The sequence below is a fragment of the Kryptolebias marmoratus genome, linkage group LG16 (assembly GCF_001649575.2).
Source record: "Kryptolebias marmoratus isolate JLee-2015 linkage group LG16, ASM164957v2, whole genome shotgun sequence".
NCBI lineage: Eukaryota > Metazoa > Chordata > Actinopteri > Cyprinodontiformes > Rivulidae > Kryptolebias > Kryptolebias marmoratus.
Window position 1 is genome coordinate 11,449,571 of NC_051445.1, and position 23,961 is coordinate 11,473,531.

Consider the following 23,961-nt stretch of genomic DNA (forward strand, 5'->3'; position numbering starts at 1 on the left):
GGCGGCGACAGGGGGAGGGGCTTCTCACACCTAAACGTCGTGAACGTGGGGGATAAGGAGTTCGGGGAGAAGGTGGTCAGCGTCGGGGAGGAGGTGACGCTCACCGCCGACGTCTCCCTGCTGATGTTGATGTAGGTGTGAAGGTCAGAGGTCACGCTGGCGTGACGCACCGGGGGTTTCGGGGGTCTGGGCGGCGGCTCCTCAGGGGACGGGGTGAGGGAATCCAGAGCGGGCGGCTCGTCGGTGTCTGACGGGGCGGTCAGGTCGACGCCGGCGTCCGAGAACTCCTGGGAGCCGCCCATAGTCCCGCCGTAGGATTTGTACAACTTCCAGGGAATGTCGATGTTTCCCATTTCATCCAGGACACCCGTGAGGCCCTGCTCCTCCAGATCACCGAGATCAAAGCCCTTCTCGTGGAGCCTGGCGATGTACGCCAGCTTCACCTCCCTGTTCACCTTCTCCAAGCGATCCAGGTGGTCCAAGCGATCCCGCAGCACATCCCAGTGTTGCTCCCCTTCCAGGTCCCAGCGAGCCACTTGGATCACCTGGCTGAAGCGCTCCATTTTCCCAAACTCCCCCACAGACTCCAGGAAGTCGAGCAGGTCTAACTTGTTGGCCTCGGAGTCGCCTTTCAGCCCTGGGAAGTCCGGAGAGGGCGAGTCCAGCGCGGAGGGGTAGCCCTCGTCCGGGGAGCAAAGAACGTTCGGGGAGCGGGACGTCAGGGAGAAGGGGTTTTGGTGGACGGGGAGGGATGGAGGGGGGCGCGCGGAGAGCTGGACCTTGGGGTCCTTGGGGTCCGGAGCAACGGACAGGTTGACCTGATCGTGGGGGAAGGAGACGGACTGATCCGTGCCGTCGGACTCCAGGTCAGAGCAGGAGCTGATGGACGTGGAGGACGAGGAGGTGGAGGAGGAGAGCGAGAACTCCAAGAGGGAACGGGGGCAGTCGCAGCAGGACGGCACCAACGTGTCATCATCATCGTCGTCCTCGTCCTCGTCACTGTCTGTCTCCTCAGCGTCCTCAATGGCAACATCGCCGCTGCTCTCTTCGTCGTCGTCGTCCTCCTCCGCCGCCTTTTTCTTGTTGTCTGCATCGGCGCTTTCATCTGCCTTCTCTGCTCCGTTCTCCGGGTCGGCGGGAGGCGCCGGGGAGGGGCGCTCCTCCTCGGCCGCCGTCCCGTCCTGCCTCTGGGGCAGCGGGGCCGGAGGAGGCGGCAGCCGCATCTGCTGCCTGAGGGAGACGGTGTTGTTGTTGTTGTGGTTGTGGTTGAACATGCTGTTGTTGTCCTGTGGCGAGCGCCCGTCGCAGCACAGGCACGGCAGGCTCGGCTCGTTGCAGTTCGGGTCGAGGGGGAGGGCGGAGGGAAGAGGGAGCGGAAGGGGAGCAGGAGGAGCCGGAGCCAGAGCGGCGGTCGGTGCTGCCTTCGAGGCGCGGGCGCTCTTCGGTTTGGGTTTGGCCGACCTAGAGGGGGCGGATCCCTGTTTCTGCGAGCTCAGCCTGGACTGGAGCGCCGGGGCTCGGGGCTGCACGCCCGCCCTGCTCCTGCAGGGGGCGGCGGCGGAGGCGGCGGGCTTGGTGAGCCGCCGCGGCAAGGTCGAGGCGATCGTGTTCATGTTTTTGTCCTCCCTCTGGAAACCGGAGCCGTGGAACTTGGACCCGGCCGAGGCTGCGGTCCGCCTGCTGGCGTCGAAACGCCGTGGCTTCGGAGCCTGAGAGGTCGACTGCATCGTGGGGGACTGGGACTTTTTCGGGAACCCCTCAGAAACGTTCCGTTGCTATAGAAACGAGCGTATAGGCTGTGCAGCAGCTCAATGTGACGCACTGGGACGGTCACATGTTGGCTTCACTCCCAAAATCCTGCAACAACAAAGGAGATACGGTGAGACCAGATTCTCAGGGTTTGTTCGTCCGTCTGTTAGAAAAATATTTCACGAATCAGAAGATGGATTTTAATGAAACTCACACCAAGTGTTTACTGGATGCACGTCTACAAATGATTGTTATTTGAAGTCAACCTGATTCAAGATGGCCGCCGCAGCTGATCAGCTAGGAAAAATACAAAAATGGCTACAGGTCGGTCGATTTTACAGATACTGAGCTAAAATTCGGCATGGCAGCAGCCGAGAGACTTCCAATACAAAAACTCAGAGCGCAAACAAATCGTGTGAGATATTTCTTTGAAACCTGGGCATCAACCGTCGGAGTCAACTCTGTCTGTTAGCAAAATATCTGTCGAACCAGTGGACGGAATTCAATGAGACTTTCAGGAATCAACCGCTGGACGCGCGTCTACATCTGATTAGCTTTTGGAGTCAACCCGGTTCAAGATGACTGCGGAAGAACCAAGAGTTGCCACGACTTGGTCAGCTTCAGAGATAAGGAGCTACAGCGCGGCGTGGCAGTAGCTGAGAGTTGCCGTCGTCGAACACTTCCAAGCGCTGGCAGATGGCGCATCACGACCGAAAACGGACGCAACTCGGCATAAGGAAGGTGGTGGGCGACGACGTGCGTTCCTTACAAGGAATTATTCGAAGGAACGTCCTTTTGGAATGATCCAAACCCCCCCGACAGGTGCAACGTCCAGTCGATTTCACTCCCACGTTTGTGTCTTGTTTTTTTTTTTTTTTAAATATTCAAGCGCACGGCGTGATTTCTCTCCCCTTCCCCCCCCCGCGATAACGTCCCTCGCCGTCTGCTCTCACGAGTTCTCTGCATCAGCCGTCCAGTCCATCGGAGGAGGTGGGGGGGAGGGGGAGGCGGGGGGAGAGGAGAGAAAAGGGAGGGTGGAAGTCTGCCTGTGAGTGAACACATCCAACTGGAGCATGAAGTAATCAGGCAGGGCAGCTCGGACTTGAAGCCCAGACTGCCCTGTGGGCCTGATGTTCCTCATCTTTTTCCCTTTAAATCACATGAAACACACACACACACACACACACACACACACATACAAATATGACCCCCCCCCCCTCCATGTGTGTTTTAACTGGGCACAGCCAGTATCGATCCGTGATGGAGAGGCTAGTGGATGATGGGTGGAGGAGGAGGAAGAGGGAGGGGGGGCTTCCTCCAACCGCATCGTTCTGACACACACACACACACACAGAGGCCCACACGCCCCATTTACACCACACACACACACACCAGGCTACATGATTAAAAATCTCTATTCGATTTAAATGTTATTAATTAAAACCGAGTTCACATCCATCATCTCTACCCAGCAGATATCGATTAATATCGATGAAATGATTCCCCCCCCCTCCGTCCTGCGCAGCCGCCGTGTGAAATCAGGCTCTAAGCGTTAATTCAGCAACCCCAACAAACAACAACAAACAAAAACAACAACAAAATGAGTCATTGATAATGAAATAAACGCGGTAAAACGAGCGGAGACGGACTCACGGTCGGATTCGGGGAAAGGCGGATGAAGGTCTCCATCTCCTCCGGGTCTCCTCTCACCATCCCAGTCCGTCAGGAGGATGAGGAGGATGAGGAGGGTCCTCTCGCGCTCAGTCGCTCTGTTCTCGCGAGAGTTGGGGAATATTCCTCCAAACCACGCCTCTTGTTTTTCTGCTGCTGAATCCAGAGTCGTTTTCAAACATCACTTTTAAAACATCTCTCTTTTTTTAATGTAGCCTCATTTTTGATACTTAGAGATAAGAAAAATCATATTTATAAGATGATATCTCAAAAATAAATTGGACTCGAGATGCTAAAACCATGACTTAGCTTCTTAAAATGATGACTTAGTGTCTCAAGATGACTTAGCAGGTCATCATCATGATTTAGTAATTTAAGAATATAACTCAAGCATCTCATAATTAGGAGTTATCACCGAAAAATTATATTTAAGCACCTCATTATTGTGACTTACTGACACATTTTGAGATACCACCTCAAAAACATGACTTAGTCTCTTAAAAAACTGTGACTTAACATTTAATTATAGTGACATAGCATCTTATTATTATGAGATATCTCACAAACATGAATTGGTATCGCAACAATAAAATTTAACCCCAAAAAAGTATGATTTAGTATCTCATTATAAGATACCATCTCATAAACAGGACTTCAAAAACTCATAAATGGGATCCAACATCTCAAAAGTATGACTTTGGATCTTATTATTATGACTCAGTATCTCAAAATGGTGACTTAGCATTTTATTATTTCAACTTGGTTTCCCATTTTGAGAAACTCTACCATCAAACTTAAGATTAAGTATCTGAAAATGATGCTTTAGCCTCATAAATAAGATGACTTAACATTTCTTTTTATGGCTTAGCATAAAAAGTTTGTTTTTTTTCTTTTAGATAAAAACAACTTTTTATCTAAAAATTGTGACTTACCATCTCATAGGTACGATATGTGTTTATCTTGTAAACATAAGATTAAGTCATATATTTTTTAAGTTAGCATCTCAATAAGATGCAATCATAAGGATAGTGTCTTATAATTAAAAAATGCCAAGTCAGATATTTGAGGTAGATACCAAGTCACTGAGATGATTTTATTTTTCATCAGAGGGAATAATGGGCTTCCAAAGTGACATGTGTTTTTTTTAACCTATTAATGCAGAAATAAACCCTAATTTACACATTTTTTCTACATAAAAGGCCAATAAAATGAAATTTAATGGGAAATATGACTGAAGAAGGTAAATATATTAAGATGTCATGCGTTTAACATTGACTATAACACTAGTTGTCCATCATTCTTTTTTCTGTTTCTCTGATACACACAGTTTAGACCCAAAGATAACAGATTATAAATTATTTATTGAAAGTCGTTACATCCCGGCCAGTAAAGACTCTGTAAAACCAATATAAAAAAAGATCTGGAATAAAGACTTAATCAGGTTGCATCGGCTTCAACCCCCAGAACCAAAATAAATACATGCTTCTGCCGTCAAACTCTTCAGGTCTGGTAAATACTGAGCTTAAATCATGCCCTGCATGATGCGTTATAAAGTCAAACTTTCCTGCAGCAGTCAGAAAACAGAAATGAACAAGACGCAGGCGGCTCAAAGCAGCAGTCCTGTTAGGAGCCTCAACTCTGTTCAACAAAACAAGCATTTCATTTAACGACCTAAACCTGAACGCAACTGATCCAAATATTATACGCTTTCTAAAAATTACAGTTATTCAAAATTAAGCGAATAGCAGAACTTCATCCGTGACGTCCGTTGAGGAGGCCGATCGGTGACATTCGTAGCCAGTTCAGATCACGCCCCAGATGCTTCAGCCTCTTTCTTTAAAAAAAAAAAAAAAAAAAAAAAAAAAGCGCTTCGTTGGAGCGCCCCCTCACTTGTCCCTCTTGTAGATCTTCTTGGCGAAGTCGAGGAAGATGGCGCGCGGCAGGTTCTGGGCGTGGCGGGCGATGAGGCTCTGCAGCCGCCGGTAGCTCTCCTCCTCATACGTCTGGTACAGCGCTGGCATCTGCAGGGAGAGGTAGACGTCTTTGACCCTCGCCACGTTGGCGTCGTCGCGGCGGCCGTAACAAGCCTGAGGAGGAGAAATAAAAAAATAATAATACAACTGAAAAATCACACAAGCTGGACGCACGCCGCTTTAGATTTAGAATCAGGGGCTAAAAAAACAAGGCGAGAAACACACAAACACACATTAGAGACAGAATCCACATCTGTTTGTTTTTTACATATTTTAAATAAAAACAGCTTTCTGCGCCTGCAGCCCGACGAGCCAGAGTTTTAAATAAAAACCATCAGTGAGAACTCAGAGAGTGAGATGGGGAGGACTCTAAACTACTACCACACCAAATTTGAGCCGGCTGACTGTAAAAATGACTGAGTTATACGCTTGTTTTAACTGTAGCATCAATCCATTTCAAAATAGACACCAACAGGTAATCCGTTGTAAACGTACGTCTAATGATTACTTCCTAAACGTTTCATTTAAATCTGTTTATCTGGTTCATCTGTGACAAACAAATCAAGGCACGTACGATTATATGATCATCAAATGTTTCAAATGGGTTCATAAGAGTCGCAAATCATTGCATTCCGTTTTTATTAACATTTAACTAACTAACTTTTTGGGGGGAACTGGGGTAAGTTTAGACCATAACGACAAAAAGTCCTGAAGGTAGAAAAAAAAAAATCTGTACCGAGTCTAAATATCTTCAAAGTAAACGGGGTTTAAATTTGAAAAACCCAAACAGAACTGGATGAAAATTAAAACTCTTTTTCCCATCGGAATAAAAAGGAATAAATAAAATAAGCGAAAAGCAAGAAAATAAGTCTTGGATGAAAAGGTTATTTGAGAAGTGCGTCGCTTGCTGACCTCCTGAGAGTAAACCAGCTGGAACAGGTTTCATCCAGGATGTGCAGAGAGGCAAATATCTGAACCATCATCAGACTGAGAGCTGCTGAGGAACCGAACATGGAGGTCGTATGTCGGCGCTGGGCCGACGTTTAGTCCCAGTTATGGACAGCTTCTTTTTTTTTGTATTTGGAGCCAAACATAAGGGTAAATAAACACTTCATGTTGCTACTGCCGTGCTTCCTGGGAGAACGAAGCAGGTCTCATTTTCCGGGGCTACCGCCAAGACCGTCAGGAAGTCTCACCTCCAGGACAGATCTCTGCTCCGGAGTCGTAACTTCCAGGGCTTTCACCATCAGCCAGCTGCATTTATTATCCTGGATGTCCGTTCCGATCTTTCCGGTCACAGCGGGGTCTCCGAAACAGTCCAAGTAGTCATCCTGCAAACGAAAGACGGCAGGCGCTCCTAACTATCAGCACGACCCACTTTTATTTGGCGATCCATTGGCCAAAAATCTGAAAAACTACCTGTATCTGATAGAACTCGCCCATCTCAAGTAAGATGTGTTTGGCGTTTTTGTGCTCCTCTTCGCTGGTAATTCCTGCCTGAAAAGAGCAAAAAATGAAACAGTCACCTTTTGTCTTACCCAACGAGCTCCTCACAGACAGCTTCGACGCCATCACGTCGAAATGTTGAACACGAAACCGGCTCACCATGTACATCGCCGACGCCACGGGCAGGTAGAACGAGTAGAAGGCGGTTTTGTACTTCACAATAGTTTTATACCTGGAAGAGGGCAAAAACAGAAAAACATTTGTTGCAAATGAGCTGAAATGGAACTTTTTTTTGTCTTAGTTTCCTCCTCACCTCTCCATGGTGAATCTGCTGAGGTCGATCTGACCCGGCGGAGCCGTGATTAGGTCCAACACCTGGCCGAGCTCTGTCTGGAAGGTCGTCTGGAAAACAGACGGAGACGCATCGACGCCGGCCGTGTTAGGGGAGCAGTTTGGGGGGGTCGTCTTTAAGATTTACTCATGAGATATATATTCAAAACAAAAAAAAGGTGAAGAATTTGATTTCTTTCTGAGTTTAAGGCTTTTTGGCCTCTGGGAGACTGAAATAAGTAAAACAGGTGATGAATTACCTGATACATTATTTATTAAATGTAAAATAGATACATTTTTGAGTCCTCCAAATGGCTGCTTTTTGTTTAGTTAGAGTCAGAAAAGAAATAAATCAGAGTTGTGTTTATGCAGGGTGTTTTTAAGATGTTCTCTGTGAGCATAACGCGATCCGATCGTGAAATCGGTCCAATTAGGTGATCTGAAACCATAAAGGCTGAGCGTATCATCATGTTACCGACTGTTTTTCAGGCCGCAGAGATGTTTTACACAAAGAGAAAGCGACACGCCCTCTAGAATCTCGTGGCTCCTGACCGACCCACCTTCACCGAGGGAACCTAACTGCGCCAAATCAGCACCGCCTCCTCACCTGGACAAAAACCTACCTCGTTAAACAGCTCCAGTAGATGGACATAATAAGGCTGATCCCTGCAGTGTCTTCGAAGCAGTCTGTAGATGGACCCCTCCACAAGAAGCGAGTCGTTGATGGCATCCAGGCCTATGCCGTCCTTAAAATATATTTTTTTAAAAAGCCAAGATTTACACGAGGGAACTCGTCAAGTTTGAAAACGTATAAAATGACTTGAGTCTCTTTTCTGAAAAACTAAAAAAAAAAAAAAAGGTGTCACCTTCTTGTACCAGCAGGGCTGTCCTCGCCGAGTCACGGATGAATCCATGATGTCGTCTGCCATGAGGAGAAAAGCCTGGAGCTGTGATAAACAGAGACGCGGCAGCGAGACGGAGATCAGAAACAGCGAAACCGCCTGTTCAGTTTCATCACAGCAGCCAGTATGAGTCTCAGAAAGGAGCTACCCTCCTTTAAAACTCCACTTTGAAAATTTTAATCTGCAACGGTCTGAAGAAAATCAGAAATAAATACATAGATGATTGGAGATCCAAGCTGGAGGCATAACTTCAATTTGAACTTATTTTTTTTTATCTTTTATTCTTACTTTATGTCTCAATACTTTCTTTCCTCCTAATTTACCTGGTCACACAGGTACTGGAAAATAAGATTTAGTTGTATTTCTTCTGATATTTCTTTATTAGGCGTGACAGAATTGCCGTGTAGAGAATGTGTTTAACATTTTAATGCCAGGTTTGGCTGATACAGCTGTCCAGGTTTGAAGAGACAGGTGACCTTGTTCCCATCTGCAGATAAGTTTTGTTTTTTTATTTAAAAAAAGGCATGTTATTATCATTTCAGGGCAGACAGAGTGTAACATGTCATCCCTGACACACTAATCTGCAGTTTGAGCTCCTGTGTTTGGCTCAGAATACGTCACAATTCCGAGTGATCCCGGAAAATGCCAAAGTCATTTCTTTCATTAATGGTTTAAAATGGAGTGCGATTTCACGGGAGTGTTTTGCTGTGATAAAGCCTCACCATCTCGATGCACCAGCCGACCACCAGAGCTTTGTGCACCTGGTCCTGGGTGAGCTGGGAAGGAGGGACAAGCTCCCGGAGCGAGCCGATCACGGACAGCCCTCGGGTCCTCTTCCCTCCGGGGACGTTGTACACCATAACCTGGGAGTCAAACAAACGAGTCAAGCTGCTGCATTCGTCTCGAAACTACCTGTAAGACAAGACACACCTGTCTCAGCCTGCTGAAGGCGTCGGCCAGCCCGGGGTCCGTGAAGTCCCTCTCCGTCAGCTCCGTCAGCAGCTCCGGGAACTGCGCGTCGAACAGCCGCGGGTCAGGCGGCAGCGGCGCCGCTCTGCCGGGCGTCCCGTTGCAGACGCCGTCGTCCCCCTGGAGGGACGAAGCACACACCTTGAGAACCCGCTTCGGGGGTCCGAGCGGGGACGCGTCCAGCCTCGAGGCGGCGGCTCGCGACAACACTTTAGGAGCGTCAAAGCCGCGGCTCAACAGCGCGCGACTCATTCTCACGGCTCAAATCTCTCGACTCAACGGCCAAATAAATAAATAAATAAATAAACAAACATTCAACAAATAACCAGTCACGGAAACTACAACATGTTCCAGTTAGGAAAACAAACTCTAAGTTACATAGGTTTGTTCTCTTATTTCGGTGCTGAAACAAAAATAAATGGCACAACTTCCCTTGCTATGAAGCGTTAGCTGAAGGTTAGCTTAAACAGTTTCCCTGCCCCACCAGTGCGTTAGCAAGCTGGTTATGACGTAACCAATAAAATATTTTTTGTCTAATTTACACGTCTTTACATACCATATTGACTGTGATGTCTTATCCCAAGACGCACAACGTTAATGAACAAATAACGTTTTTCTTTTTAAATCTTCTCGCTGATAACCGGAGGTCCTTAAACGCTTCTTGAAACCAGGATGTTCGGATTGTAGTTTATAGGCGAGATGCTGTCGTTTTTATCCGCAACCGAACGGACTAAATGTCCCAAAATTCCTTGCGGGTAGGCGGCTTTACTAAAGGTTCTATTTGACATCAAGCGTTTTCATTGGTTCGTTGCATCGAACCAGGATGGGCTCTCGTTCCGGTTAACCAATAGGATTTAATGGGGGCGGGGTTTAAGTGGAGTGGTCAGATTAGGAACAAAACGAACCACAGGCCGAGTAAAATAGAGGATTAACAACAAACCAACCAAGTCAAACTGTTTCACTTTACTTAACTTTTTTCTTCTATTTTTATTACATAAACACGTGACTAATATATAACTGTCGAGAACAGACTCTAAATAATTGAATTAAGAATCTACTGAGCTGCTTAAAATTAAGATATAAACTTTTCTCATAACACCACAGTTGTCTGGTGTTTTAGTAGAATTAAAGACTACAAGTCATTTGAACAGCATGATGTGCAAAGATATACCAAAAGGAGTCATTTCACGCAGGAAATAAAAGAAGGAACAAAAAATAAAAATACAATTAAAATTAAAAAGGCTCAACAGATTAAGATTAAGGTCATTTTATTGTTTTTTTCGTATCTGTTTATCTTGTGGGATCAAACTGTCTTGGACCATCTCACAGATCAACCTGTACAACAGAAAACATAAACGGTCCAAACTATGTATAAAATAAATTAGGATACAAAAGCTTGTTTGGAATCATTCGGCGGAGACTTTGTGTTACACATTTCTGTCCCCGGCCTTGTCTTTTGGCTGTTTATCAAGATAAATAAACTTCAGATGGCTGCTCTTGTGCCGACTGAGGCTTTCTCAGGACTTATCTGGTAACAGATAGTTCTGATTGCACAAAGTTCTTGCTGCATTTTAGCCTGATTAAATCATTTGCAGTTTAGACATGCTGGAAGTGGAGGTTGCTGGTAGAAAAGTGTGGAGAATGGATGAATCTGATTTTACACTCTACGGACTGTAAGGTTTTCCATGATCACTTCACCTGAGTGATCCCCAACAGAACTCCTAGAATTCCTTGAAGGAATGCCTTTCGCCCACTGCCTTTTCTGCCTTTTATAACGATGGGGGTAAAGCTCGTACGTGATGTTATGCTCGATTTTGTGTATTTTTGCAGTATCTTGTGAGATCTGTTAGCGTCAGGAGAACGTGTTGAGGATGACGCTCAGCTACTACTACCTCGAGCTTCATTTGCAGGAAGGCTACCGTTTGGTGACCCCATGACATCCATGATGACAAACGCTGTCATGATCCGTTGTTTCGTTGTTTTTGTTCCTGTTGGTTTAGTTTGTTTTGTTGTGATGTTTCTCACGTTTTCTTCTAGATGCTTTCTTTCAGTCAGTCGCTTCTTTTCCCCATTACTCATTTTGCTAATCAGTCCGGCTGCATCCACTTGTCCATCATCGCTCCCTGTACTTATGCTCCCAGTTCTCAGCTAGTCATGTTTCCTGAGAGCTCCTTATTGCTCAGTTTGTATCTCGGTTTGCTGTCTTCTCAGCCATTTTCTTTATTATTTTAGATTCTTCTTCTTTGTCTTTCAGCTGTTTCCTTCTCAGTGGTCTCCACAGAGAGTCCTCCTCCTCCATCTAAGTCCATCCTCTGCGTCCTCTGTCCTCACTCAAACTCCCTCCACGTCCTCTCTAACTGCATCCATATGTCTCCTCTTTGTCTCTTACTTTCTTCTACCAATATAGCCACTGTCCCTCCTCTGCACATATCCAAACCGTCTCAGTTTGGCCTCTCTAACTTTATCTCCCAGTCCTTCAACCTGAGCTGTACCTCTGATGACCTCATTCCTGATCCTGTCCATTCTCGACCCTCCCAAGGAGAACCTCAACTTCTTCAGCTCTCCAAACTGTCCAACACAGCAGTCTTGTAAACCTTTCCTTTGACCTTTGCTGCCACCCTTTTGCCACAAATCACTCCTGAAACTTTTCTCCATCCTGCCTGGAAACACCTTATTTTTTGTGTTCAGTTTGACCCACCACACCTGAACACTGGCTGGTTGTGAAAGCGCTGGAAGTTATGAGTTATCACTTCTGGATTTCAATACCCTCAAATCATTGGCCGTTAGTTTGCATCTCCATTGCATTCATATTAAACCTTTATTTACAATATTAGGCTGCTGCGTGGTTTTAATATATTAAAACATAGATACAAGTATATACAGGGAGGTAAAATAAGTGTTTGGACACAGTTTGAGTGTGTTTGCTCTCTGCACACATCCACTTCTAGTTTTCCATGAACCAAGTCTTGACAGCCGTGGGGATTTCTGGCTTCCCCTCAGGCTGCCTGCGGAGTCTGGTTTTCGTCGGCTGAGAAAACAAAAACGAGCTCAGAGGCAATCTGTTCACTCCGATCTGTAATTTTGATGGCGTTTCACTCCTTCTCACCCACCGCCGAAGGCAAAAAGGGGCGACAGCATTTTTTTTGCCCATGTTTGTTCGTTATGTTAGCCAAACATCTCTTGAGCCAATGAACGGATCTTTCAGGAAGTGATCACTGGGTTAACATCTGCGACTGATTAACCTAACCCATCAACTCAACTGGATTCAAGATGGCCGCCACAGCAAAGTGATCTGAGCGAACACAAAAACAGGTATAACTTAGTCAGTTTTACAGACATTGAGCTCCTATACGGTATACTCTGAGCGCCTATCGATCCCATAACGGTTTGCTACTAACTACTGGAATCAACCCTGTCAGCAAAATATCTCACAAACCACTGAACAACTCATACTTGTCCAATCCAGCCCAGTTCTAGGACTGAACGCATCAAGCGTTTTTGTATTTTACAGTTTAGTTTGTGTCATCTTCCACCTCCCACTGTTTCTGTTTTTAGCAAGATGCTCAACCAAAAACAGAATTAGTCCCCCCCCCTCCTCTGTTAAACCTTTTGTATTTCTTGTAGCTTACTTTATCTGTGGCGAAAAATACTTTAATTTAAAAACTCCATATGAGAGCCACCAGTACCTTTACAATAATCACTTCTTTTCATGAACGCGTTCGAATTTATTTGCATTTATTCATGTTTTTATTTGAAATGATGCTCATGTTTGGTCGCCTGTGGTTTAAAATTAAGCTTCAAACTTCAAACTTAGAAAACGTAAATGTGCATAATTTAAGTGTTCTACGATTTTGTTATTATTTATTATTATTATCGGTGCACGCGTTACATTCAGACGTGGACAGATGTGGTTCTGCTCTCAGGCCGACATCGATCTTTAGACATCAGGACGGCTATTAGCTGAAATTCTATAACATCCTTTTCTGCTTTCTGTTCGGTGTATAACTGCTTAACCCAAATAAATGTGTGTAAAACAAACTTGGACACTAAAAAATAAACACACGTATGTAGAAGAGAAGTTTTTCTTTTTAAAAAATGAGTGTGCTACAGTGAGCCGGTTGGACCACCTTCATCTTCCTAATTTGTAATCGAAGTGAACACGGGCACCGACCATTACTGATTTTAATTTTTTCCAAAGTTTTGTTTTTTAAAGTGGCAAATATTGGCCCAATAAATCAGTCTGCCTCTAGTTACATTAAGTTAAAAACTAATTTACCTAAAATAGTTGTGCTATGTTTAAAAATGTGTAAATCAAAGAATTAAACGGGGGAAATGGGTCCAAAATGAACTAAACCTAAATAACAGCTCGAATAATTCTTGAAGCAAAGTCTGAACCGAATCTGACCTTTTTTTTAACTTATTTTAAAACTTAACAAAAACATCTATTCAGTTGTGTGTGTTTTTATGGGCTATAGGGTTTATTAGTCGTGTTAATGCAATAAAGAGTTTTCTTAAACTTGTACCGTGTTCAACCTATAGTTCATTTTTTATTTGTATTTAAATAGAAACTGACTGAAACAGTCTGAAGTCCTAAAAAACACTCATTAAAGCCATAACAGCTGCCAAATCATGCAACCTCTCAGTGTTTTTCATTTGATTTGAGTGTTTTATGGATGTGTATCCTCTCTGATGAAAAATACAGATCATTCACCAAAAGTCTGCGGCATAAATTTGTAATAAATCAGCGAAATCAGCAGAGTCAGGTTTTGTTGCCAACAATTACGAGTCGTGAAGGCAAGGAATACTCGCTGTTTTCTAAATACAATTTTTTTTACCAAAACCTAAATTAACACCAATACAATCCTTTAATGCTGCATAAATTGTGTTAGGAGCATAAAAATCAAATGAAAAACACTGAAAAATCATAGATTTTATCAGCGATTAAAGACAGAATTAAGGCTTAGTTGTAATTTGGCCCAAACAATCGTCTTCACGTTATGTTTCAGAAGTACACAGTCTAAAGGTTTTACTAAAAAATAAAGCAACCTGTTTCTTTTATTTTTATTATTTATTTCACATGTTGAAGTACATAACTTGCATTGAAAGTTTGGCTATCAACACCGCATTTAAAATCTGGAATAAGTGCCGTATTTAGACTACATTTAATGATCAGGTTTAGAGGCTCTATCCCGTTAAGCCGTACAGATATAACTTTCCTTAAATAAATAATCTTTTATGCAAGACAGGAGGTAGAAACAAAGCCCAGTGCCTTTCGTGTTGGGTGTGTGTGTGTGTGAGGGCGTCTGGATGTGCTTGTACGCGTGTAAATCTTCATAATTAGTTCCATACATGTGTGTTTTCAAAAAGACGTGCCTTTACTGATATTACCAGTGAGCGAAATCCAGTCTGATACAAACACGCTAACACACTTCGAGACAGTTTCCAGAGGAGCCAGATCAACGTTTTCCCCTCAACCAATCGTGAATTAACTGCCGTGAATCCTAAGGGAACGTGTCAGACACACGGTGTTAAGCCTGATTGGGTCATAAATTTGTTCGCGGTCGGATATTTTTACGGAGATCGTGGCTCTTCTAGCCAGGGTTTTTAGATATTCTTTTGCAAACTGGGACACAGAAGCGAGAATGGAGCCGTCGGGCGGAAAACCTTGGCCTTCCAGTCGAGTGGTTGCACCTCAACGGGTGTCGTGAGCAAAAAAAAAAAAAAAAAAAAAAAAAAGCAAAAAAGAAAGAAAGCGAACATGCAGATAAAGACATTCTAAGGACTTGTTACTTAGTTACACAGACAGGCAGAATCAAATGCACGAGTTTCCCGCTGTAAAACATGCACACGCTCAAATCAAGCCGCCGCGTCCGGCGGTCGCCCCGCCGAGGATGCATTTCAAACACCGAATACGTGTCTGTGGTGGGCATTGGTGTCCGTCTATGGTGGTGGTGGTGGGGTGCTGGCTGCTTTGTTCTGTGCTGGTCGTCATGTAGGTGAAATCTGAAACGCAGGCGTTCTACACGACGGCGCTCACCCTCATTGGTTTATCTTCCGCTGAACGGTCTTTCCGCTAACCGAAGCTTTTGTTCTCGTGAATGGAAGACACAAAAATAAGGATTCCCACGATCCGGTGGCTGAACAGCAGCGTGGGGAAGAGAGCCGAAAGCACACAGCCATCCATGGTTTCGCAGCAGTTTGGATGCACACGTAAATGGTTACCCTCTCTGAATTGTTCTGCCGTTTTTGTTGCTGAATTATGAGGGGAGGTTCCGGGCTGATGTTCGGCTAACGAGGAGCACCATTAGGTAAGGCCATTTGCACGGCTGACTTCAGCAAATGGAGGCGACGCAGAGAAAAGAAAGAAAACGGGAGAGAGGGGGGCGCCTGGGGGAAGACTTTCCAACTCTTCATTCATGATGTTTTCGCAACCATTTGAACCCTGCCTGTTCAGGCCAGCCGTTCTCCCTCTGTCCCTCCTTCGTCCCTTCCTCCTCCTCCTCACAGCGCAGACTCCGAGTGGAGAGCTCCCGACGAGCCGTGATGGGCCGTCACCAGCCGGCGGAGTGACGCCGAGGAAGAGGAGCTCAGATCCCCACAGCTGCGCAGGTGGATCCCCTCTGGCGCCCGGCTGCCGTGATGCCGGTTGTGTCGGCTGTCGCTGTGGGAGTGGTGGTGTCCGCGGTGGTGAGGGTGGTGGGCGTGATGGGTGGGGTGGCCTCGGCTGGTGCCCCAAGGGGTCCGCAGTACCTGGAGAGGAATTAACGAAGCCACAGATCAAACACTATCAGCCACCACTATCAGCACCGTTGATTTATTTTCACTAAATGACTCTAATCTGTGTATCAGACTGATGCAACCAAAGTGTAAACTCAAGACATTAGGTGTTCGTACTGCTTTGTAAACACTCATTGCAGTGTTGCCGATATTTTGTATCGTGACCTTTTCTCTCTCAACACCGACGACACTTTGAAATGATTCGTTCCCCAAGAAAAGAATCTACTTTGGTATTTAGTTTAGCTAGAGAAAAGGTTTAGATCTACTTGTGCAGCAATGGCTAATTAAATAGGGTAAACTGTGACAGAGCAGACCTTCTGATCACTTCAGATGCAGGGTCTGTAGGTTTTCTGTGCTTCAGGCTAGAAACCTTGAAGGTAATGTGCCCCCCCACCCCCCAATATATAAATAACTTCCATCTTGCCCTATTTGTTCCACACGGGCGGTTCCACTTTCACTTCCAGCTCGGGTCTTCTACCAGAGGCCTTGAAGGTTCTCCTCAGTATCTTAGCTGTTCCTGGGACTGCGCTCTTCTGGACAGAGATCTCTGAGGTTGTTCCTGGATCTGTTGGAGCCACTCTTCCAGTTTGGGGGTTACAACACTGACCACTGGTACCACTGAGGCCTTGACTTTCCACAACTTCTCTATTTCTTCTTTCAGCCCTTGGTATTTCTCCAGCTTCTCGTGCTCCTTCGTCCTGATGCTACAGTCTCTTGGGACTACTGCATCTATCACCACTGCTTTCTTCTGTATCTTATCTGTCACCGCAATGTTCGGTTGGTTAGCCATCACCTGTTTGTCGGTCTGGATCTGGACGTCCCACAGTATCTTAGCCCTGCCATTCTCCACCACCTTAGGTGGAGTCTCCCACTCTGACTGTGGGACTTCCAGTCCATACTCAGTACACATGTTCCTGTACGTTAATCCAGCCACTTGTTCCATGTACGCTTTGCCTGCCTGCATCTTACATCCTGCTATGTGCTGGACTCGGGGGCATCTTTACACAGCCTCCATCTTGGGTCCTGCCAGGTACGATAGACCTCAACCTCTATTGCTTTTCTGCTGTCATGATTGGTGCTTCTGTCCTGTCCTTCAGTCCAGCCCTTTCCAGCCACTGGTAGGACTTGTTGGTATCTTCCACTTCCTCAAACTGCCGGTGGTCCACGCCGTGCAAAGGCTTGTCATTCCATATCGATAAGTCCACGGACCGTCTTTAATCCTGCCCTGGTCGTACCTGCTCAGAGTGATCGGGAACAGCGGCCTCCGCTCCACTCCTCCTCTTCGGCCCCTGCCCTGTGCTCCCAACGTGCTCCGAAGAGGGGCCCAGATTACGTTTGGAGCGCTGCAGGAAGCGAGCCACCAGAACTCGAGTCACCTGAAAGAGGAAGAAAAGAAGAGAGAGATCTTCGTTTCAGATGATGACACGGACTGGAGGACGTTTCAGTTTCTCCGTTATGTAGCAACGTCCCAGCTTACCTTCAGGTCCCCTAACGACCGGTGGCAGTCTTTGGGTAAACGCAGAGGGGAGGGGGGCGCAGGTTTGGTGGGGACCTGCACCCCTGCAGCTGCTGGCTTTATGCTGCCTTTACTGGGCAGAGCTGCAGCGGGAGGCAGAGACGTTCGGGGCAGCAAACACGCCTCTGAGGACGGAGCTGTGAACCAGAAAACACGACGGAGGTTTTGGTCAGTGCGCTGTCTGAACGGACCTACAGAGGAATAGGGTTGTGTGTGTGTGTTGTTTTATTGCACTGTACAGTAAAATAAAGTCTCAGATCTTATTTCTCACCTTGATGCTTTCTGTTCAAACGTTCATTTTAGTTTAAAAAAAACATAAAAAGGGACATTTGGCACCATGATTGTGTGTGGGTGGGACTTTCAGCGAAGACTCTGGCTTTTAAAAACACGACACAACGGAGCCCTGAAATGGGATATTACAGCTGTACTTTTGACCAACGGAAACTGGTCCGTTACTATTTACGGTCTTTGTTCCATTCCAGTTTTAGCTGATGGATAGCTGCTGGAAATGCATCAATTTGTTCTAATGTGTTAATGGAGAAACAGGAAAAGTACATAATTTATTTAGCTATTGCGTAATGTAATGGTTTGTAATTAGCCAAAACAAACTAGAGCATCATAAATGTAAAAAAAAAAAAAAAAAAAATTTCTCACGTGATTGCAGAGTTTAGTGATGAAGATGGGATTATTAGAGGATACGTTTCAGTTCAGGTGCTTGGTTAAGTAAATGTAGTAGCTGTAAATGTGTGGCACATCTCTTTTGTGCTTTTACTTCCTTTAAAATCAGTTGCACTTTGTAACAAAGTGCAAGTGTTGTCTAATTTTAAATCAATCATTTTGCAGAAAAGACATAAAGCTGTGAGATAAAAGCTCTTACCTGTGTCTGTAGATGCTTTGCTGCATCCAGAACCAAAGTCAACTGGAATACAGGAGACAAATAAGCAGTTCATAATCACTGTAAAACTGATACAAGGCTCCATTTTTTTTGGACTAAGGAGGTTCCAGTCCTGGTTCAGAGCCAGTTCCAAGTTTTGGTTCCAGCTAAGAACGGGTTTGATTCTCCACAGAGACGCGTCGTTACTTCACTTTAATCGCCTCTTCCTGTTTACGTTTGATCCTCCATCTGGCGTGTCTCGAATACTTTTGCAGAGAAAAAACAGTCTGTGGACACAGCACAGCGTTCAGCTCGCTTTTTCTAAAACCTGCCGTCTTACTGCGCCAAAAATGCATTTCTGACACCTGACTGGTGTGAACAAACGGCCCTGAAAATGTCACTGAAACCTAGTATTTTGAGCGATATTTGTCAATGCCAGCTGGTTGTAGTAAAACGCCAAAGTATTTCTAAAAAACCTCAGTTTTCTGACAGGTGAGTAAACGTAGAAACGAACAGTAGGAGGATGAGAGACAATCAGCTCAGGTTTTGCTGCAGCTTTGGCTCCTCATCAAATCTGAACCTGAGTTTCTTTTTTCTCATTTTTCTGTCTCGCATCAAGCCGACTAACTTTGTTGGCCTCCGTGACGCCACCCTCCAATCCTGATGGAAGCAGTGCTCTGCTCTGACCCAGCAGAACGCCATTACTGTGGCATCGGTCTTTTAAGGGGCCCCGAACCAGCACCGCAGCCACTTTGATGGAACCGACTCACCTGTGTCCATGGAGGAGCCGAGGCCTGGCTCGCTGTGGGACCTCATGAGATGTAAGAAGCCCCCGCCCCTCACATTCCCTCCATCCTTCGCGCTCCTCTCGGCCCGTCGCCGAAGGTAGAGGGGCTGGCGTGGCACGGGCGCTCCGTTCCCGGGCTCCCCGGCAGCGGAGGAACACGAAGAAGGAGGATTAGAGGAGGCCAGGACGGCTCCTTGGTTTAACGGGGTGGAGGGGTCAACTCGGATCTCGGGGATGAAGGAGACCTGTTGATTGGGGGAACTCCCTACGGCTTCTAGCTGAGAGCAGCTACTCGTTAACATTGCCTGCCGCCGCAGCACTGGCGACCTGGACGACAAATAAACCCGGTTTTACCTTTAAATGACAACGAAATCACCCTATAGCGCTACCATGGGGTCTTACCGACCTGTACGTGGTGGTGGCTGTGCTCGGCGAAGAGCAGGAGTTGGATCGCTCGCCTCGAAGGAATCGCCTGGCCCTCGGCCCTCCAGCCAGGGGGCTCTCGGGCGTTTGGGTCAAAGAACCACGGAGGCTTAGGTCCCCCCTGTCACCGGCGGTCCTGTTGCCCCTCTCCCCCTGGTTCCTCAGCCCGACCTCCAACAAATAGGAGTCCTCGGAGGGGGACGAATCGTCTGGGATGTCCACGATCTCCGACATCAGCAGAGACCCGCTGTCCATGGAGACTAATCAGAACAGCGCATCATTAGAGTCGTTTTTATTCAGCGTTGAAAGGTTAAAGGTTTCTGTATCAGTTCACATTTATTACTATATTTTCATTTTCATTAGCCTTTTTGCACCTCAGTCATGTCACAACAAATTAAATACTGACTTTACAATGGCTTTTTTAAGCGACTGTTGGGCCTATCGTACAAATTATAACCCAAAATGTGACGTTTGGGTTGCAGTTTGCAAATTAAGCCACTAGATGTCCCTGCTGGACGTTTAAACAGAACAAAATCAAGCAAGTCTGTTTCTTACCTTCCCCACTGAAGGCTGTAGAAGTCCCTCTTTCTCCAGACAGCTCAGTGCCGTGGGTGTCAAACACTGTGGCCTTGACGGTCAAAACAGACAAGTTTAACGACGACAACACACAGATACTGAAGAGAATGGGGCAAAAACAAGCCAGACTTACTGTTATTGTGACTATTTAACGGAACCAATCTTCAAAATGCTTTTAAAGTTTTAATTTTTGACATTTCAAGCAAAATTAGGGCTTGTTTTTATACACCGTATGGTGTATTTTTGTGAACCCAGTGAGTAAAATCATACAAACTTTGGGCACACCGAGATGTTTGAGACCACATAGAATTTTTACCAAGGTTTTGGATCATATTTAGTTTGTTTGTTTCAATTTTGGAGCTTTATTTACGCTCTGACTCCTTCGAATCATCTCCTAACAAATTTACACGACACGCCCTCTACGAAGGTCTGAAAATAACAATCACGTAGCGCAGGAAAGATTTAAGAAGACAAAGTTCTCGAATAATCGTGTCTTCAGTTTACAGAATAATTGGGAGCAGATACAAAAGAGGTTGAGAAGCGGGATACAACGCAGCGTTCCCGGAAACCTAATAACCAAGCCATGTCTTGCTCAAACGATCTCAGATTTTAACACGATGCATAAAAAGAGACAAAGTTTAAAGAATGGCCGTCTCTTTTTTCTGCCTTATAACATTCCACAGCTGAGGCTCAAACATCCGGATGCACACCGGCTCACCTGGCTGGCAGCTCTTTGGCCCATCACAGCTTCGTAAGGAGGGGGGCAGTCAGTGGGGTACAAAGGAACAGGGCTCTCCATCGACCCGTTGTAGGTGATGCTGGGTGTCGAAACAAACAGGTTAGTCGTCTCTGAGCTGGATGGATTCACAGCTCAGACGTGACGGGGTTTAACGTAAAGAACGTAAATGAAACCGGTGCCTGCGAGGAGTCTGTTTGGTACCTCTGAGCGTCTGTCTCGGAGCTGCAGGTGTACTCAGGAGGATAGTACGGTGGTGGAGGGATGGGGGGAACGAACTCCTCGAAGTCCATGATGTTGGTCAGGAAGGCGTCCTGGGGAGTGGTGCATTCTGGGTTGACGGAGCGAGAGCGATGTGGAGCCAACTGTGCGCACGGCAGGAGACATAAATATGGTTGGTTTGGAGAAAGTCAGGAAGGTTCACCCTACGCTGTGCACAAGTCTGAAACCAATCCCTCATACTTTTATTTTCGATTTTCAAAAAGTCAAACTTTATTTATTATTTTTGAAAGTGGGCTTGATGTTATGTTTCCTCTGGACTTTGGCTGCTTTTTACCTAATTTTCTGTCCATTTTCAGTTGTTTTGTTAAGTCGCTTAACTGTTTTTTTCTTTTTTTTAACTAATCAGACATAAAAAAGGCTCCTAACTCAAGGGATGAACCAGCGTCGCGTCACGACAGTTGAAGTTGAAGACATCTCAGCAAAGAGACGACGTCAAATAGGACGAGCAGAGACGAGCTAAACTGCTTGCTTGTGACTCGTTAACATCCTGTCGCAAAAACACAATTTGTTCCGAGTTTTTTAAAGTTAAATCTACTAAAGTAACCAAAGAGAACAGTTTGACAAACGTAAAACAGTTTGTTAGCAGTTAGCACCAATAAGCTAACTCCCAGGAAGCTTTCAGCTGAAACTTGACGATCATGAAGGATCTGTCAGGACCTGAGTCAGGTCTTTTCTGGACTTTCTTCCTGTTTCTAAAAGACACATAATATGTCGTAGACAGTTGCTTAATGTCCGAAACTTCTTGTTTTCGGTGTGCTGTCATGGTCCGGTACACGGATGAGACAGAGAATGAACAAAAACAACAAAAAAAGCAGCCGGAGTTGAAAGATGTTAATGAAATCCGGGGTGTGTGTGTGTGTGGTTTAAAACCTTTGCAGTATATCTGTCACTGCAGCCGGTCGGCAGCGAACTGGCGTGGTAACAAAACGAAACGCTCGGCCATTTTCAATCTAAAGTGCTGTGTCTGAGCTCACCAGGTGCACGAGGTCCAGGGAGAATATGTGAATACTGCAAGTCACAGTGGACAGCGTGCAAATGATGGTGGAGAGAATGCTGAGACCACAGGCGCTGAACAAAAGGTCCTGCGGGAGAATCAGGAAAGAAGCCCAGTCCAGCAGCACATTTACACTTTGGTGGCTTTTGTTTGCTGCAGAGGAAAGACGCGATCCACCTACTTTTAGCTGATGTCTGACCGAGTGGCATTCCTTGCTCAGGTACAGCACCAGCGTGTCCTCCGCCTCAATGGAGCAGGGGTGGGTGGGTGCGCAACACAAACACAGACCTTCCTTCATCTGCACACACACACAGACACAGTGGATTACTGCGACGCACTCACCTGCACATTTTCCAAACTATTCCCGGCACGTCGTCCCCCTTTCCGTAGAAAGGGGAAAGGACACGTCGGCGCCGGGGCGAGAGGGGCGACGCTGTGGCGTTACCTCGCAGGTGAGCATGGACTTGACCATCTGTGCGTTCTGACAGGAGAGCATGGAGCCGGCCAGGCTGAGGATCACACACACCGCAGACAGCAGCATGAACAGGGACACCTGTGGGGAGAGGTTTGGAGACGGGGCCTGATTTAGAGCAGGATATTAAAAACTGTGTGATGGGGGGGGTGGACAGGGAAGGACACGGAAGGAGAATTTAATTACCAAAGGAAATAATCAGTGAAAGTGTCAGGAAAAGCAGAGGGCATCCAAATTCATCAGGACCAGTGCCTCTAAATGACAAGGCGTGATCCAGAAAGGACTATAAACACCTTAGAATTGGGAAAAACCTTTACCATCTGAGCCCGATTCAATGTAAAAGTGTAAAACTAAACCCACCACCAGCGTCAGGGGTCTCCTCCACGAGATTATCCCAACTATCCCCGATGCCACCACCTGGAAACGCAGAAGCACATTCACCAGAGAACACACACACATCTGAGAGTCGATCTTATTCTTATAATCATCATTTTTCAGTCAAACTCACAAAGAAGCCGGCCCAGAACGGACAGGACTGCCTCACGCGGGCCGAGGAGGTGAAGGCCATGCTGGTGAAGGAGAAGCCCAGGACCATGGCTCCCAGGCCCAGGTGGCACAGACCCAGGTAGAGGAGCAGCCGAGCCCCGCCGGGACCCCGACCCGACATGCCTCTGCGGCTGTCGGACCAACCACGGGAGCCGGAGGCTGAGGCCACGCTGCTGGAGTCTGAAGGTGAGGGCATGCTTCTTTCTGTGTGTGTGTGTGTGAGGATGAGGAGGAAGCTGGGGGGACGCTCTGCACTTTAAACAAGCCGTGTGGGCCGAAGCGCAGCAGAGCCGAGGAGGGAAATCAGAGCTCTCACCCTGCTGGAATCATGCACCAAACTCTCCACCGGCCGGCGCAGCAGCTCCTCCGCAATCACGTCCCATCGCGGCGCCGCACCAACAGCCCGGTCCGGTTTGAAGACTTCCCGAGGACACCCCCCCTGTCCGTCAGCAGAAAGCCCAGAGTCCAGCCGCTACAGAGCCGCTGTACTCACCCCATTTGGCATTTCGCAGCCATGATGCTGATGCAGCTCTGAGTCGATAACAGCGTCCCCATCACCCGGAGCAGCTGGCAGGGCCCTGGAGCTCAGAGAGGACACTTTGTGCCGCTCAGTCCCATCCGAACACAGGCGCACCGACTGGACCACGACTGTTTTTCTAGATTCAACCTCCCTTTTTTTTTTTTTTTTTTAAATCCTCACCCTATTGCTTTGCTCCCCCCTTGAAGCTGCCTCCTATTCCTCCATCTCCTCCATCTCTCCTCCATCTGTGTGGCATTGCGGTAACTGGAGACCCGAGGCAAGGCCGCAGATTCACACACAAAAAAACAAAACAAAAAAAAATCATCCCAAAGACAGCAGCTGATCTCCGGCTGTTTTCACTCCCTCCCTGCGGAGGTCACTTCCTTATAAGTCATGTGCGCGCGCCCCCCCTCCACCC

The 23,961-nt window shown here is 46.5% G+C and overlaps 2 protein-coding genes across 3 annotated transcripts; both read right to left on the reverse strand.

Annotated features, from left to right (window-relative positions):
* Positions 1 to 4,761: 4,761 nt before the first annotated feature.
* fdps (farnesyl diphosphate synthase (farnesyl pyrophosphate synthetase, dimethylallyltranstransferase, geranyltranstransferase)) lies at positions 4,762 to 9,763 on the reverse strand. Of its 2 annotated transcripts, XM_017424965.3 has the most exons (10): positions 9,597 to 9,763; positions 9,002 to 9,160; positions 8,794 to 8,934; positions 8,036 to 8,116; positions 7,793 to 7,915; positions 7,153 to 7,241; positions 6,999 to 7,071; positions 6,813 to 6,890; positions 6,590 to 6,724; positions 4,762 to 5,507 (listed from the first exon to the last, which is right to left on the reverse strand). In XM_017424965.3, the coding sequence occupies exons 1-10, from the start codon at positions 9,597 to 9,599 to the stop codon at positions 5,307 to 5,309; spliced, it is 1,083 nt and encodes a 360-aa protein (XP_017280454.1). In that variant the 5' UTR covers positions 9,600 to 9,763; the 3' UTR covers positions 4,762 to 5,306. The 2 variants fall into 2 exon arrangements, with proteins under 2 accessions (XP_017280454.1, XP_024863541.1); XM_025007773.2 differs by lacking the exon at positions 9,597 to 9,763 and having other exon boundaries at positions 9,002 to 9,526.
* Positions 9,764 to 14,104: 4,341 nt separating this feature from the next.
* On the reverse strand, positions 14,105 to 23,947 carry fam189b (family with sequence similarity 189 member B). Its single transcript, XM_017425007.3, has 14 exons — positions 22,986 to 23,947; positions 22,838 to 22,894; positions 22,451 to 22,558; positions 22,187 to 22,303; positions 21,986 to 22,093; positions 20,934 to 21,094; positions 20,712 to 20,811; positions 19,973 to 20,045; positions 19,401 to 19,677; positions 18,978 to 19,321; positions 18,211 to 18,252; positions 17,295 to 17,470; positions 17,053 to 17,193; positions 14,105 to 15,790 (listed from the first exon to the last, which is right to left on the reverse strand). The coding sequence occupies exons 1-14, from the start codon at positions 23,217 to 23,219 to the stop codon at positions 15,542 to 15,544; spliced, it is 2,187 nt and encodes a 728-aa protein (XP_017280496.1). The 5' UTR covers positions 23,220 to 23,947; the 3' UTR covers positions 14,105 to 15,541.
* Between the last annotated feature and the right edge of the window lie 14 nt (positions 23,948 to 23,961).

Excerpts from the sequence above, each read along its gene's own strand:
- fdps (XM_025007773.2), bottom strand. The coding sequence starts at position 9,292 with ATGAGTCGCGCGCTGTTGAGCCGCGGCTTTGACGCTCCTAAAGTGTTG. Across the intron at positions 7,916-8,035 it reads AGCCCTGCTGGTACAAGAAG|GACGGCATAGGCCTGGATGC; the intron begins GTGACACCTTTT and ends ATATATTTTAAG. Across the intron at positions 7,072-7,152 it reads AGCAGATTCACCATGGAGAG|GTATAAAACTATTGTGAAGT; the intron begins GTGAGGAGGAAA and ends GCCCTCTTCCAG.
- fam189b (XM_017425007.3), bottom strand. The coding sequence starts at position 23,219 with ATGCCCTCACCTTCAGACTCCAGCAGCGTGGCCTCAGCCTCCGGCTCC. Across the intron at positions 22,559-22,837 it reads GGAGACCCCTGACGCTGGTG|GTGTCCCTGTTCATGCTGCT; the intron begins GTGGGTTTAGTT and ends CTCTCCCCACAG. Across the intron at positions 21,095-21,985 it reads CCCTGGACCTCGTGCACCTG|TTGGCTCCACATCGCTCTCG; the intron begins GTGAGCTCAGAC and ends CCGTGCGCACAG.